This window comes from Salvia hispanica, chromosome 5 (assembly GCF_023119035.1).
Source record: "Salvia hispanica cultivar TCC Black 2014 chromosome 5, UniMelb_Shisp_WGS_1.0, whole genome shotgun sequence".
Taxonomy (NCBI): Eukaryota; Viridiplantae; Streptophyta; class Magnoliopsida; order Lamiales; family Lamiaceae; genus Salvia; species Salvia hispanica.
In genome coordinates this window covers 19,499,111-19,516,526 of record NC_062969.1, presented here as the reverse complement: position 1 = coordinate 19,516,526, position 17,416 = coordinate 19,499,111, and the positions used below count along the sequence as shown (strand labels likewise).

At 32.3% G+C, this 17,416-nt stretch overlaps 1 protein-coding gene across 1 annotated transcript; it reads right to left on the bottom strand.

Annotated features, from left to right (window-relative positions):
- Window positions 1–12,121: 12,121 nt before the first annotated feature.
- Window positions 12,122–14,172, bottom strand: LOC125190995 (mitochondrial pyruvate carrier 3-like). The gene is made up of 5 exons (XM_048088444.1): window positions 14,127–14,172; window positions 13,911–14,009; window positions 13,790–13,842; window positions 12,833–12,906; window positions 12,122–12,309 (listed from the first exon to the last, which is right to left on the bottom strand). Exons 1-5 carry the CDS (start codon window positions 14,170–14,172, stop codon window positions 12,264–12,266), a joined length of 318 nt encoding a protein of 105 aa, XP_047944401.1. The 3' UTR covers window positions 12,122–12,263.
- Between the last annotated feature and the right edge of the window lie 3,244 nt (window positions 14,173–17,416).

Genomic DNA, 17,416 nt, shown 5'->3' with positions numbered 1-17,416 from the left:
ACACGTTCAATTTTGCACTTGTGTGAAGATTATTTACGTTTTATAATTTTCCAAAATTTAACGCCTCTAATTTTAAAACAAGGATCTTAGTTAATTACTACTCCACTAGTTATTAAAATATATAGCGTTTATTGAATAATGAAATGTCAATATGACCAACTTACTTGGCTGAAACAGTATTTCTCTAGCTAGAGTTTTATTTCTAATGCTATGCAGCCACGCAGCCACATTATAGCTGGCCATAATTGGATATTTTGGTCATTAAACATATAAGAAATAAATAATAAATTAATAAGTCTATTTAAATTATTACGTTGTGTTTACAAAATTGCCCTAAACTAACAGAATTAATACAGTATTAATGGAGTTTGAGTTACGGAAACTCACGTCTGGCGAATGGGTCTTAGGAATGGCTGGAGTGGGAGTTATAAAGTTTAATCTATTACTTAACCTAATTTATTAAGTAGTACTCCCTCCGTCCCAGAAAGATTGTCTCATTTCCGTTTTCACACCCGTTTTGCAAAAAATATAATAAATAGTTAAAGTAGAGAGAGAGTAAAGTAAAAGAGAGAATAATATAGAGAATAATCTTACCTACATTATTCTTTCTCTTATTTTACTCTCTTTCAACTTTACCTATTTATTATTATTTTTGCAAAACGAGTGCAAAAAATGAACTGGGACAATCTTTCTGGGACGGAGGGAGTAGTACTTTGTAGGCACTTCTATTGTACCGTTTAAAATAAAAACAACTTTTAGATTAAGTTATAATATTAATGTAATTCCGATCCGTATTTTATCAGCATCATATATAAATGGTATATCTTAATGGATTAATATATTACTACCAAGTGTTATATAGGTGTTTACGTGTGTACACTTAGTAATTAGTATGAAAATTATGGAGTAGTATAGTATAGTAATATAGTATTTTAACATTTTCATATATTTAAATTTCTATTTATATAAATGAATTAGATGTCAATAAAAATTGCTCTTAAATTCAAGAACAATTGAAATTCAAATTAACATTGAAAATTTACATTTGAATCAATATAAACCGAGACCCCAAATGAGTTCAATAATAAGTATTATTACAATCGTGTAAATGCCACAACTTAGGTTTTCAAATTATCATAACAATCATTATATTTTTATAAACAATTGAATTATAAACAGTAATATGTCTCAATGTCATGTAAATAGAGAGATTTGCACATATTTTTCTATTTACATTATTATGTTAGTAGTATATTGTAACGAGGTATGCTTAGTCTATCGATTCCAGTTAACCACTTATCGATTTTCGCTCCCTATTATCGAAATCATAATCGAATCTTAATCGGTTTCTACACTAACTTAAGTACTAGTAATGCTTAATAATCAACACTCAAATTTAATAATATACTATGGAATAATATGCAATAGTCCACAACTAAAAAATCAAAATAGATCAGTAGAAATTAGGAATAAATCCAATATCATATAAAAATTACAATCGCATGGAAGATTAATTGAGATCTAATTGAATTTAAGATCAATCAAAGACTAGCCATTGATTCAACAACAATTATACTCCCTCCGTCCCAGCTTAAGTAATTGACTTGTTTTCGGCACGTGTTTTGGGAAAATGATACTCCCTCCGTCCCAAGATATTAGACCCTTATTCCTTTTTGGGATGTCCCAACATATTTGAGCCATTTCTATTTATGGTAAAAATTTACTTTACTACCAACTCCACTTACACCACTAAACATCTCCAAAATTCCTGTGCCCAAAAGAAAGGTTTCTAATATCTTAGAACGGATGGAGTAATAAATAGTTAAGGTGAATAGAAACTAAAGTGAAAGGGAGAATAATGTAGAGGAAGTCATCTTCTACATTATTTGTTATCATTTTTTTCCAAAATAACAATAATAAAATAAATAAATCACGTGAGTTGTGATGGATGGAATACTTGGATTAATTTTCAGGTGGAAATACCATTTATCTTTGATTCAGTTTTTGTGATTGTGAATTTCAATATATTATAGATTTATGGTGTTATATTATAGATTCGATTGTATATAATATTGTAATATTATTGAGTTTGTTTATAACAATAATGATTCCTTGCATTGTAGGACCTTATCGTATCATTTGTACCTTTAAATGACAATTAACTTGGTATAATTTATTATTCCCTCCATCTCTAAAGAATATGCATTTTGGTTTGACACGAGTTTTAATGCAAAATTGATAAAATAAGAGAGCATATATTTGTGGACTAAGAGAGTACTAGTTACTCCCTCTGTCCCACTTTAAGAGTCCCGTTTTACCATTTTTGGGTGTCCCACTTTAGGAGTCCCAATTGGAATATTCCATAAATGGTATCATGCTCCACATTCCACCCACCTTTTTCCTCTCACATTTTATAATAAAACTAAATAAAAAAGTATGACCCACATTCCACTATCTTTTTTCATCAACTTTTCTTTACATTTCTTAAAACACGTGCCGAACTCAACCGGGACTCCTAAAGTGGGACGGAGGGAGTACTACTTTATCCGTCTAATGCTATTATCATTTTTTTGGCTCATCCTAAACTACTTTGCATTATTTCTATTTAATAAGAGTTAATTAAATATTTTCTTATTAAGTGTCCCCTTACTACACTTAAGTTACTAATTTAATTACACAAATTTATTTAACGATTTCAATTAATCTCCAACCATCAATTTTATTCCAGTATATTATTTAATAATAATATAATTTCAATATATGCTTTTAATATTGGAACAATCTTTCCTCAAAATATTTTAATTAATTTTATATAAAATAATTATATAGTGTAATGTTTAAATTTATTTATTTATATTATTTATAAGTTATTTAAATATATGTTAAATATATAATAGTTTAAATTATTTCATTTGTAAGTGAATGTAAATACCAATTAGAATTCTAATATCATGAATATATTTATATTCTAATTTCAAAGTAATTATATAATAAAAATTAAATAATAAACAGAAAAAGTAAAACAGAAAAACCGGAAAGAAATATGACATAAAAGAAACATGCACTTACACTATTCATTATTTCCAAGATAAATACTCCCTATTTAATTTTACTGTACCCCTATTCATATTCATGCACAAGGGTAAATTAGTCTTGAAATATTGATACTTTTAAGATGGACTAATTTCAAGTAGATTAGCATTAAATGTACAGATTTTTATTAATATTTTATTTTTGTGACTTTTCATATTATGGCTATTTAGCATCATTGATACTCTTAAGATGGACTAATTTCAAGTAGATTAGCATTAAATGTACAGATTTTTATTAATATTTTATTTTTATAACTATGGCTATTTAGCATCAGTCTTATTTCTACCCTTTCCCTTTCTATCTATTTGAGTCGACTGGTCCCCATTTATGACTAAATTGACATTTCTATTTTCAAATGTGGTTGATATAGATCAGGTCAAATATCCTATATAATCAATAAGGGTTGTGATCAATGTCGAACCAATTTTAAAGACCGAACTAGAGGCCAAATTTGGGCCATTAGATCTAGTTTTTTTTATGAGATGTGCTGCTGTGAAAATTTTTTCGGCTTCATTACAAGCCCATTTTACTTCATTATATAGGTTTATTACTTCATTCTGTACTTCAAATGCTTCTACACATACTTCATTCCAATAATTTATTACATTATTCCATGTGTTTATTAAACCATATTAGCGTCATGGCGTTGGTGATAGATATTGTAGAGAGAAAGAACGGCACGCGACGGCGAAACCACATTTACGTACTTTGGAATGAAGTAAAAACCTACTGGAATGAAGTAAAAACCTACTAGAATGAAGTAAAAACCTACTGGAATGAAGTAAAAACCTACTAGAATGAAGTAAAAACCTACTAGAATGAAGTAATATATTCTGGAACGAAGTTAAATCTTCGTAACATGTTAGTATGACTTATTTACCTTCAGATGAATTAAAATAGGCTCGTGATGAAGGCGAAAATAATTTATAAATTTTTGTATCTTATCCATAAAAAATTAGATCTAAAAACCCTAATTTGATAGGGTTCGATGGTTCGATCTTTAAGAGTGGATTTGTGGATAATGGGACTCTAATCAATAAAGTGCTTGATAAGAAAACAATTGTTTCTTTACTAAAAGATGTCATGTCACATAACAATACCAACTTAACCGACCAATGTTTGAAGGAGGAAATTCGCATATATGTTTTCAAAGAAAAACACGTTGGATGCTAATTGCTGCAAAATTTAAAAATAAAAGTTCAAAACTAGTAGCATACATTGCCACAAACAAATATTTATGTTATATAATGCTGCCTCCGTCTCATTTAAGATGACTTACTTTTCTTTTTGGCTTATCCCAATTAAGATGACTCATTACTAAAAATGAAAACATCTTTATCTCTACTTTATTCCATCTTCCTTACTTTACTCTTTTCACTTAACACACAAAATAAAATTACATAAAATTCTCGTGCCGCCCATGGAAGGAGCCATCTTCCTTGGGATGAAGGAATATTAGTTTTTCATCCCAGACATTATATTAGACTTCATATTTATCTGTTTTTTCATAGATTAACGGTTAATCACATTCTGAGTTCATTGATAACATATTTATCTAGGAAAAAAACTAACATATTTAAACGTATAGAACCAAATAAGTTTTTTGAGCAGTTGTAAGAGACCAATTTTAGACCTTAAACGCGATTGACTGTTAATTTTTACGGAATCATTAAAATACGGACTAAATATTTAGGTCCAAAAGTTAACATACTTAATGTATAGGATCAAAAAGTAGTTTTGAAGAAATGTATAGACCAATTTTGAACATTAATCTTTAAAAAATTAACAAGATTGTAAACCAGGAAAACACCAAAGTTAAAAGTATGCAATAGATATCATTCTACCACTCGTCCATTTTCAGTATCTGTTAGACTAATTAATCATATAATCTTCTCTATTACGATAAACTGAGGTACATGGAGAAAAACATAAATCATAAAGGAGAAACGTGTCAGACTCCATGAGTGATGATATTGTGTTGAGGTGGCTTTGAATCGATCTTAGTCTTCTAGACGATCATAAATGTTCTTCTCAATACACTGTAGATTGAATATAGGAATATGATTACGTTCTTCTAACATCTGGGGACCATAACTGTAACATCCCGATTTCCCGAACCCTAATTTTAGAGCCCTAGAATTTATTTTGATGACGTGGAGACGTGAATTAATTTATGAATGCATTTATTGCATGAGATGATGTGGCCGAGTCGAGTCTAGGGTTTGCATTGGAGGTTTGAAAAGTCAAACTTGTTGCTTATATGATGTGGCATGTGATTTATTAATTTATGAGATGAATTATTTGTTTAAGGGTGAGTGAGAATATTAGAGAAAATTTCCATAAATACTTGCCACCCAATTCTTGTGATTTTCGACCCCTTGGCCTTTTGGAGGAGGAATTATAATTTTTCGGATTTAATTTAATTCTTGGGATATTTATCCAAATTAAATCCAAAACCCAATTATTCCTTATTTTTATGGAGAAAAATCGAGCCCCTTGTGTCTTGGTGATTTTCAAAAATCACCTATTGTGGGAAGGAAAGAATTATTTTATTTTAGTTAATCCCTTATTTGATTTCCTTCCATACCTAGAATTTAAATATTCTACCAAATCTTTCCATACCTCAAGAGATCTTGCCTTATTTTATTTTAGTTAATATTCAAAATATATTCCTTATGGGAGAACCCCAAAATACACGCCTACTACCCTATATACTTGGAGGATTTTATTTTATTTTGCTTCGTGATATTTTATTCTACTCCGTAAAATATTCAAAACGAAATCTTGGCTAATTAAGAGCCTAATTTTCGAAAATCATGGGATTTTGCCCTAGAGTCTATTTTTGTTAATTCTTCTTCCCTACTTCACAATATTTATTTATTTAATTGTGGAGAATAAGATCTTACCAAATATTCTATTTATTTACCTAAAGATTTTATTTAACTTTATAAATAAGGAGCCAAAAACATAACCCTAGCCATCACATAATTTTCGCCCCCTCTCATCTCTCCACTCTCTCTCAATTTTCTTCTACTTTTCTCCAATAATCCTCCATCTTTTGTGAAGAAATAGAGTTTGAACCTCAAGAATCTTGAAGAACCAAGTCTTTACTTTGTTTCTACCGTTCGTTTTTCTTAAAAAGGTATTCTTATGTTAATCTTCTTCTTTCTACACGATTCCTCTTCTTTCTAACCGATTAATCGGTATTCTTGAACCCTCATGCATCTTGTTTGAGTGAAAGTGGGATAAAAGGGATATGTAAATATGTATGCATGTGGTGTGTGTGTGTGTGTGCGCGTGTGCGTGCGTGCGTGTGTGTGCGTGCGTGTTGTGAGTGTGTGTGTGTGTGTGTATGTTGGCAAAATACTCTTGTGTGGCATACGTTGATGTTAGATCTAGAGTTGAGATGCGAATGGAATTTATATGATGATCATGACTTAAGTTTGATTAGTGATAATAAGATGAATCGATGGGAAAAGAAAAAAAAAAGCGTTGGGACATGCATGAATTAGGAGTTGTATTGAATCTGATTTGTGATATGTGCCTATGTGATTAAAAAGGTGAAACCTCAGTTGCGAAGCCGGATAACAAAGGAAAGAACATACTTGAAACCTAAGCAGTCGAGGTGGGCTTTACTCTTAAACTCTTTTATGTGCAAAATTTATGAATGTGGAGAAATAAGGGTGGTTTAACTGTTATGCCATGCCTATGTCTGTTTTATCGTGATATTGTGCGTCTGATGCCCAGTTTGAGAGTTCGCTCCATTGGGCTATAGGGCTATGGATATGTTTAACGAATTCGGGTCTGAGTATGGGCCGCAAACCCTACCAGGCTGTGTACACGAGGGAATCGGGAGCCGTCCTTGCTAGTCGGCCGGTCTCGTGGGCGAAAAGTGTGGCCACACTTTCGTCGCACCATGGAAAGATTGTGATTGTGGAATTTTGATGAGAAAAGTGGGGAGTTATTTTTGACTGGCCAGTCTATTGGAAAATATATTTTGTGATACTCGTGATATTCTCTTACAACTGCTTAAAACTCGAGTTCACTTGGTAAGAGTGGCATAACTTATAAAATATTTTGGCAATGAGCTCACTGAGTATTTCAGAATACTCAGCCCTGCATGTGTTTTCCTTATGTGCAGGTTGAACGATGACGAGCGGTGGCGGGTGTTGAGCATGATAATTAATTAAGATGGTTGTTTTGAACTTCAAGCGTAGTTGTATCTTCATACATAGCTACTCTTTCTCTTGGTCGCTTTCCGCTGAGTTCTTGATACACTTATGTTTATTTCGAATATTTTGCACTCTCCTTTCGGTTTAGAGGCCTTAGACATCTTGTGATTTTTATCTTGGAGACTATGTCATACTCTTGAGATTTTTTTATCGTAATTTATGATACCTTCCTTTTTCTTATTCAAGCTTCTAGTTTAAGTTGTTGTGTTACATGCTCTGATAGTTCTTTCTAATCTTTTGGTCAGCACTCTTTAAATGGAACCCTAGCCTTTGTTCATTTCTTTGAGTCTGTTTTGGTAGCAGTCTCCGCATTTATTGTACCCTAGGAGGGCGGGCTGTTACAATAACTCTATCTTATATAGAAAATATATGTAGATTGAATATAGGAATATGATTACGTTCTTCTAACATCTATGGACCATATGTTAGGTTTGGTATACTGAAAAGCATGTTTCGAGCAAGTTTCGCTCGAATAGAATCTTGCTTGTATACGTAAAACTCTACAATCCACTTTGAACCCGATTCAGTATTATTCGAGCAGTTCCGCACGAATAGAATCACTATTATTATTACATTGTGTTTGTTTGTACATTTATAAGATGTTTTATAAACATTTAAATGTATAAGAAGCAAACAAAGTCTAAGACTTTTGCTTAGTAGACCGGTTGTGGGCGTCGTCCACTTTAAGGTAACACGGTCAGATCTATGCAATGCTTTGCAAAAGAAAAAGAAGAATTTCACAACCTAGATAGGCTTTGGCTACCTATCGTTAAAGGTTGCTATGTCAGTCCGCATATTTCTAAGCCTTACTGAAATAAGATGACATTGGTGTGGTATAGCACTGAACGGATCTAACAGCAAGACGTGTCTTTATGCTATCTATTGAAAGACTAGGTCTTGATAAAATACTATTTCTTAATCTACATATGTTAGCATTGAGCATACGGTATTGATTATGCACTACTTTGACTTATCAAATGGTGCGGGTTTTTCGCAACCCAATAATCCCGATATATTGGGTAGTGGTGATTAATATCTAGCGGTGCTAGGATTGCTATTATGTTGAAACGTGCGCGAGGTGAGTCTCGTTTGATAATGTCCTCAAGAGGAGCTCGAACAAGGTTTTATTATTCGAAAAACTGGCCAGTTGGAGTTTTATTACTCTATGAATAATAAATAAATGTTTCTTGCTAAGTCCACTCTTGGAATTAATAAGATATTAATTAATTAAGTCCATAGCAGACATTAATTAATTATGGACATTTATATCTTAAGCGCGGGAAATAAGTAATAAATAACGGAAACCCGGATTACTTGTAATTTCGGATTTGGATGGGGAGAGTTCAATATTACTTCTGTAGTGGCTGCTTCGTAATATTCCAATATAAGCTTGTATTAAATTTTGAGTTCAATTTAATTAGTAAAAAACTAATTGGGCGAGCCCATATCCAAAACCTTCCATAGATCCCTGTTTGGGCCCAAAAGGAACTTAATATAAATAGGAGAATAAAGGAGACAGAAAAATACAATTTTCATACTTGAAATTTTCGAAATTTTCGCCCCCCAGCTGAAGGAGATTTCGATTTCTACTCCTTTTCCCAAAAGGATTTCTTCTATCTTCTTTATTCGAGTCCTAGTATTTTGATAAGATCAGCCCACCCTGATATCGAGATACAGTTCGGGAACCAGAGAGAAGATCCGTGGTCTAGTATTGAAGATCATCACGTGGAGAAGGCGCGAGCAATCGACGATTCTTTAGAGAATCAAATCGGTAACTCTAAACCGTAGAATTCATGTTTTAGGATTTACTTTCTTTGAGCATGAATTATTTGCGTTCTAGCATGCAATTATCTGCTTAACATGTGAATTGATTAATCGCATAATCAGTCAAATAGATCCTACATCTGATTTATTTGTTTTGTACAAGTCTTCCGCTATGCAAGGGGCACCAAACCCCAGCACCATAATCCTATCTTATATAGAAAATATATGATCATTTATTCTCTATTTCGTCCATCAACAAATATAGATTAAATTAGTCCATAATAGAGATTAAGTATAGTATCCAGACTTAAGGTCATAGTAATAATTTAATACTACAATTAAGCCCATAAATTAAACTTTAATAGATTATTTTAATTGATCAACTTAAAAGATGGTTATACACATTAAATAAGTCATATGGCAGTCTAATAATTCTAGCAATCTCTCACTCGGGCAACACATGATATTGTTTGTATTAACCGAATGAACTTATAATGTGCTATCAGTTTAGTATATTCCAAACCAATCTTATTATTAACAATATAAACATTGGACTAAAGAGACGGTTATCACAACATACATTATTAAACTCATCAATAATCACAAATGCAAACATAATCAACAATATATCGATTATGGAGCATAATATGAAATTTTCAAACAATGTGATCAAACATGTCAATTTCCAACATGTTCTACCTAATTTCTTAGTGAGATCAATACTAAAAAATCAAATAGTAACATGTGAAGTAGAAAAAAATCCAAAGAAAACATAACCAACAACATATCAATTAGATGATTAAAGTGTGAACAGGGTTATTCATCACAATATATATAGTTCAAACAAAAATATGATCGAAATTAGATTGACGGGCCTCATATATCGTTGAAACCAAATATAGTTAATACTAGAAAACAGAAGTAAAAATAGATCTAAATAATTAAGATAGTTAGAAATATTATTAATAACCACACGAGATTCAGGGGTGTTATATTGCTAATTAATTCTTAAATTGCTAACTACAACTAAATTATATGCATTGGATCATTAAATCAATGCACAAGATCATTCATTTGCGAATATCAATAAGAAGCACAAAAATATCAATTAGGGGTATTAGTGTCAATTAACAATAAGTTAGTTTTAACTAACTTTTAAAAAATATCTCTAAATTTTAAATGATTATAACTTTCTCAATTTATATTATTTTTTTATAGAAAATATATCAAATTAAAGATAATTTTATAAGGATTTCTAACGAGATCTCACTTGCATATGTTCCGATGTCAAAATTTGAATTTTTTTTTTTTAACTTTCGTATTTTTCAAGTACAGTTTTATGTCAATAAACCTATCATAATATGTCAATATAATACATATAAAATGTCAATACTAAATTGTATTGACATTTTCAATAAATCGTATTGACATTTTTAATACACTATATTGACTTTTTGATAAAAAATCATAATTTTGGTAGTTTTCTAATCTTTTTAAATGTAAATAATAATAAAATGAAATTACTGATACGCTCGGATTTTGTACTATTTTAAGGCCATTATTTGGTCCGTTTTTTATGTCAAAGACACTCTACACGTCCATTATTTGTATATTTTATCTATTTTGGTATTTTGACGTGTTTTGTGAGAAATGTGCATAATTGAGCCGAAAAAGGGAGTCAAAATGCCAAGTCTGGAAATCTGAGTCAGACGGCGACCGGCGACCGCCGCAAAGTTGTACGGCGCCTGGCGGCCAGAGCAATTCAGCAGCCCGCCTCGGAAAAATTACACTTGGAAGAGAGTCTCGCCCGGCTACCGCCGGAAGTCGTGCAGCGGTCCGCCGCCGAAGGAACAGAGACTCTGGACTCCAACGCGGCGAACGTCGTCCAAGATGCGGCGGCCCGCTGAAGAAAGGCGACGAATCCGATTAGCCCTAGATCTGCTCCAAGATTTATCATATTTTGAAGATCTTTTCCTTCTACAATAAGGATTGGCTTTCCCCTATAAATAGGACCTCAAGCTTCATCAACCATAGAGTTCTTTTTTGCAAAATAATTCACAGAGATCGAAAGCTAGAGTACTTCAATCGCGCAAGGAGTTGAAGAAGGATTTCAAGAACATCAAGAACGACAAGGATTTAACCTACGGGTTTTATTAGCTTTAGTTTTATGTTCAATTTGTCTTCCCTTCAATCTATGTGTATAGCTAAACTCATAGGATTCTATGGATGTGTTAGTAACGACTTTGGTTATACAATTCTTTTTTCTATTTAATATCCGTTTTGTTTTTATTCCCTAAGTTAATCTTGATGCTTCATGATTGAGTGACACAATCGTGTATGATTTAATATAGCTTGCTTCATAACTGTGAGAGAGTTCTAGCGAGTTAGATCCACTTAGTAGACGCTACAGTTAGCTTCCCTTAAAATGACACTGTTAATTGAAAGTGAGGACTTTTCAAGGATTTTAGGAGCTTTATGGAGTTACGTATTAGGATTGACAACCCTAATTTTGTAATCAACGTTCGCATGAGCATAAGCTAGGTGACTCGTCCTACCAAAGTAATAACTGTGCTAGGGTATTGTAGTTTTGGAATTTGTATAACCATAACTGTGAACGCACATCCCTGAAATTTCCTTATCTCTATCGTTTGTCTCTGTGTCTTAATTGCATTTAGTTGTTATTTGCTTTCAATTGTTTTCAGTTTTCAAAAAGTTTTCAAAACCTTCCGTTCTTCCATATAGTAATTGAGTTTTAGTAGGAAATAGATAGTCCGTGTTTGCCTTCCCCGTGTTCGATATCCGGTACTGACCGTTAGTTATACTATATATACTCTGTATATTTGTAGGTTTATTTAGTGCTAAAAAATAGTGCATCAATTACACATGACAATTTCTAGACCACTAAATCTCTACATATGTTATTGTTTTTTTAAATTAATTGTAATTAGCAATTAAAGATTGAGTTAGCGATTGATCACTTTCCTGATTCGAGGTATGTTGATAGATGCAAAGTTAAATAGAATAACATTTCATTTAACAGAAAAATAGCCTTTATTATTACTGAAGAAACATAGAGTAAGTATTAAGTGTGTATATCCATGCATGCAATTGCAAAATAAAGGTGCACTCATTAATGTAATTTGAACGGTGAACTATATTATTTGGCAAGTGACATTACTCCTCTGCTTTAGTTGTATTCTTCTCAGAGTAGAAGTCGTGCCTGAAATTGAAAATTTCCATATCCATGTTTCAGAATATTGATCACGTAGACGTAGATAATAGATATAAAAAAATTATTAAATTAGTTGAAACACTTGAAGAATACATTAACTTAGTACTTTTTATAAGCTGACATTTACAGTTAAAAAAATTTAATTAGAGCTACAACACCTTGTGTACTCGCTCGCGGACTGGGACAAGTAAAATTATAATATAAGGTAATATTAACAAAAAGTTATTACCTGAAAATACTATTAAATTTTCTAAACTTTAGAAGCTTTATAAATAATATGAGAGTTAGGGAAATGACTACATTGTAAAAAGCCTGATAATATCTCCTAAATAGCGAGCACCATGCATAATTTATTATGAATTCTCACATAAAAATGATCAATCCTTAACTAAGCATAGTCATAATTATAATTTGATCAGGATAAAAGTAACATTAACATACATATGTGTAATATGAAATCATATAATTAATTATAAAGTCGCAAACCTAAATTAACATATAGAGTACTTACCAAGACTTGCGGGCAAGTTGACAAATCCCTGTGGCTGACATTCCCAAGCTCACACCGAATAAGTTCCAATTTTTCTTTGACAACAAATTGATCATTTTCAATTACTAGTAGTATTTTCTTTAATTGCTTTACAACTACAATTAATACACTTCAATGAATACAGAGAATATTTATATTGGTAGACCTAGTTCAACTATGTCGTACACATTCGGTTTTACTTAGATCAATTTGTACTAGTAAACTAAAAATAATCATCATTGCTACTATACTCAGTTAATTTGATAATAAATAAAATTGAGCATATCTCCAACTCAATTTTGTCGGTCTTATGGCTACATTTTATACAAAATTAATTTGATTGTTTTCTTTTTATTTGCGCTATAATCATATATCTCTATCTCTATCTCTGAATTCAAACTATATCAATTCGCTCTCTATATCTCTTAATTCAAATTATATCAATTTAGTTATTGAGATAGATATATTCATGCATTTTGGGAAGATCTCGTTTTATTTCCAATTCCAATCCGATGCAAGTATTAATATTGCAAGCTGTTAGTTTAATTCTTATGTTGAACAATTCCAAACAAATGTGAAGTTATTAAATTTTTATGTTAAACATTGTGCATTTTATGTATAGACCATAATTTGTTTCAACAATATATACACCTAAACATACAAAAAAAGTGATACTCCCTTCGTCCCAAAATAAGCGAGTCATATTCCTTTTTGAAATGTCCTACTATAAATGAGTCACAATTTAGCAAAAAAGCTTTCCCTTACTTTATTCTCTCGTTACTTCTCTACTTTTTCTCTCTTTCATATATTACTTTCTCTACTTCAACTCTTTAAATATCAATTCCTTAGTTCTCTTGTTCAAAAGAAGTGATTCGCTTATTTTGGGATGGAGGAAGTATGTATTTATTTATTTTTTAGGAGAGTGGTGGGTTTACTAACCGGGGTAACTATAGTACTGTAACGAGCCCATATGAGTCCAGAAGCAGCAAGAGCTATAAAAGACATCATTCGGTTTTAAGTATTTAATTAAATTGACAAGAATTATAAACGCAAAGCATACCTATTTGTTGAGGATATGAGATGCTTTCATGTGGCTTACTAAAATCTGCAACGTTTGCTATTGTTAAACCCCATTTGAAGGTTGGGGCCCAGAAGTGAACTGCATAATGTGTAATAGTATTACTAGTTAAGATTAAATTGACATTCCACTAGCTATTGAAACACAAAATAAAACATTAATTCCTAATTAGATGGAGAGAAAGGATAGGAGAACTACTGGTTTTGGGGCCGGCAGGATGATTCCACAAGGAGGAGGCTGCCATTAATGGTTGACTTGGAACTCAAACATCAATTAATACACCTCTATTTATATAGAGCTTAATTGAATGAATACTGCCTCCCTCATTAAACAAAAATCAAAGTCAACTATCTTAACTAGAGGTGCCCACAGTTCCGGAACCGGCGGTTACGGTTTTAGAAATTGCAGAACCGGAACCGAACTGCGAGGGAGTTTCGCGGTTACGGTTCCGGTTCCAAAACTCCCAGCGGTTCCGATCCGGCGGTTTTTTTTATGGTTTTTCATGGTTCCGAACCGCCGGTTTTTTGCGGTTCCGGCTTGGTTTCATGGTTTTCCGGCAGTCTTTCGCGGTTCCGATTTGGAACCGGTTGTTCCGGCACGGTTTCGATTCGAAAATTTTTTAACATGAACCGAACCACGGTTCAAAAATTGACAGTTTTGAAAAGGGGAAAATTCTCACGGTTTCGGTTCGGAATCGCAACTGGCGGTTACGATTTCGGTTTTAACCGCCGATTCTGTAAACCTTGGGCCAAGTCTAATCTTAACCAACTTAATTAATTTTTTTCGTATTAACAACTACACATAAAAAATCTGTTTTCTTCAAAACTCAGACTACTTGTGCAATAATGTCTATACTTTATTTCAATGACTACCAAAGTTTTTATTTGGTGCAGTCAAATCAACATTAGTTTAACTCAATAATTTCTATATTGTATAAAATTAATTTCTATATTGCTTCTTCTGTATAAAAAGGTGGTTATAGTAGTATAAGTTATAAATAAATTGATGTATATAGATAATAAAGTGGGGATAACTTTTTATAAATAAAAATGTATATATTCTTATGGGACGGGCGGAAATAAAAAGTATACATATTTTTATGGGACGAATGGAATATATTTATACTAATACGACAGAACTTTTGAAGTCAAACCTCCAGCGATAAAATACAACAACTAGTCCTATTTTTTTCATTCATTAATTTTATGATTAATGTTCAAGGTTTGAACCAAATTAATGAGTGGGTCATTAATTCATTAATTATTGGAAAATTAGTAGAATCCTAAAACATGGTTTAACTTTGGCCATTTTAATAACATCAAATTTTATAATGTACGAAAAATTCGATGAAAATAATATAAACCCAGATTAGAAAGATTTATGAGAACTACATTGAAATCTGAAAACTCGGTTTTTGTGCATTTTCGCTTTCTTCACTCGTATCATCTTTGTTTATCATTGTGGCTTGTTCAAGTTGGATTGTCAAACTGATCTGGATGGCCAATTGTACACCTTCTACCTGTGAACACAGATGAGTGGGTCCAGTGGAGATTCAGGCTGATAAACTGTACTCAATCTGACTTGAGTGAGATGAATGGAAGAACTCGAAAGCGTGTTTTCAAAACCTTAACCCACAATACTATTAACTAATATAGGGAAGTAAGGATCGATCCCACAGAGATGATGTGTTTAACATTTGATTGCTAGACACGAAATGGGAATGGCTGCGGCCACACTTTCTAGGGGTGGGTTAAGTTAAACCACTTGACTTGAGAGATTAAACAATTCAAACTGATCTACTCACTAGACAAAACTAAAACTACTTGATCAACTCAACTAAACTTTTCATAAATGGACAAACAACATAAAATGAACGACTGTCAGTCTCCTGCAAAAAGTACTGTAAAATAAAACTTTTCTAACAACTTCATCTTCCTCACAAGATCAACATGAAAAGTAGAGTGAAAAACAGATCTGAAAGGTTACGAAAAACGAAACATCATAACAACTTGAAAACTTAAATCTAATCCTAAAATCTAAAGTACGAGTACGTAAACTCGAAACTAACCCAAGATCATGCAGAAATAAAACATTAGCTACTAGATCTAGACATCCTAAACATATTTACCCATACTTTCCTTCACAACTAAACAGAAACTGAACTCAAAAACTCAAATCTGACCAAATCAACGCGAAACAAAACATTTTGAGCTAAGACAAGCAACATAAAACGGAAACAGAAAACAGATCAGAAATACATGCATGAAAAGAGAACATATCAACTGAAAATGAAACCATAACTCTAAAATTACTAAAACGAAAACATCCGGAGTCGATAACATCAAAAGTAAACTGAAAATCAACAACTAAAGCAAGCGGAGACATTTTAGCTTTAGGTTTTAAACTGGAAATTGGGCTGGAAATTGGGCAAACGACGACAAAATTTTAGCTTTAGAAGGCACGGATTATGTGTCATCATTTTGATTATATAACAAGATAGGAGAAAAATTAAAAAGAACAAATGACGTCGTTTTGCCTTACGTTTAAAAAGAAAGTTCAGGCAAGGCCACCTTTAGAAGATATAAAAAGGAGGCACGAACAATGAGTCGTCATTTTGATTATATAAAAAAATAGGAGAAATCAAAAAGAACAAACGACGTTGTTTTGGCCATATATTTTAAAAATAAAAATAAAAAGAACAAACGACACCGTTTTGACCTTATATGCACCAAATGGATAGATAAATGGAAAAGAACAAACGACGCCGTTTTGGCCTTATGGTTTAATAAAAAGGTTCAAGCATTGCCGCTTTTATATAATATAAAAAGGAAAAAAAAAGAAAATAAATGGAAAGAGCAAACGGAGACATTTTAGCTTTAGGTTTTAAACTGAAAATTGTGCTAAGGACGACGAAATTTTAGCTTTAGAAGGCACGGATTATGTGTCATCATTTTGATTATATAACAAAATAGGAGAAAAATTAAAAAGAACAAACGACGTCGTTTTGCCTTACGTTTTAAAAGAAAAAGTTCAGGCAAGGCCACCTTTAGAAGATATAAAAATAGAAGATATAAAAAGGAGGCACGAACAATGAGTCGCCATTTTGATTGTATAACAAAATAGGAGAAAATTCAAAAAGAACAAACGACGTCGTTTTGGCCGTACATTTAAAAAAAATAAAATGCAGCATACTTGTTGGAGATCACCCTCATCTGCCTCCCAGTTATCTCTCCTGCTGATTTCGTCGCTTGCTCTTCTTCTGACCATTTTGAGGCCAACCCCTTGGAGAACTTGTATGACATACGAGCAAACCCGTAGAGATTGGCGTAGTTTGCCACTTCCGAAGAGCTGGTTGATGCACCGGCACCAGCTCCTTCATCTCTAGGGTTTACCGTGTCCTCGGGAACTTCAGAACTGACTCCAAGAATTAAGTTCCAGTTCCTCCGGATTGCACTTGCTATTACGTCATACACACTGGATGATGCCTC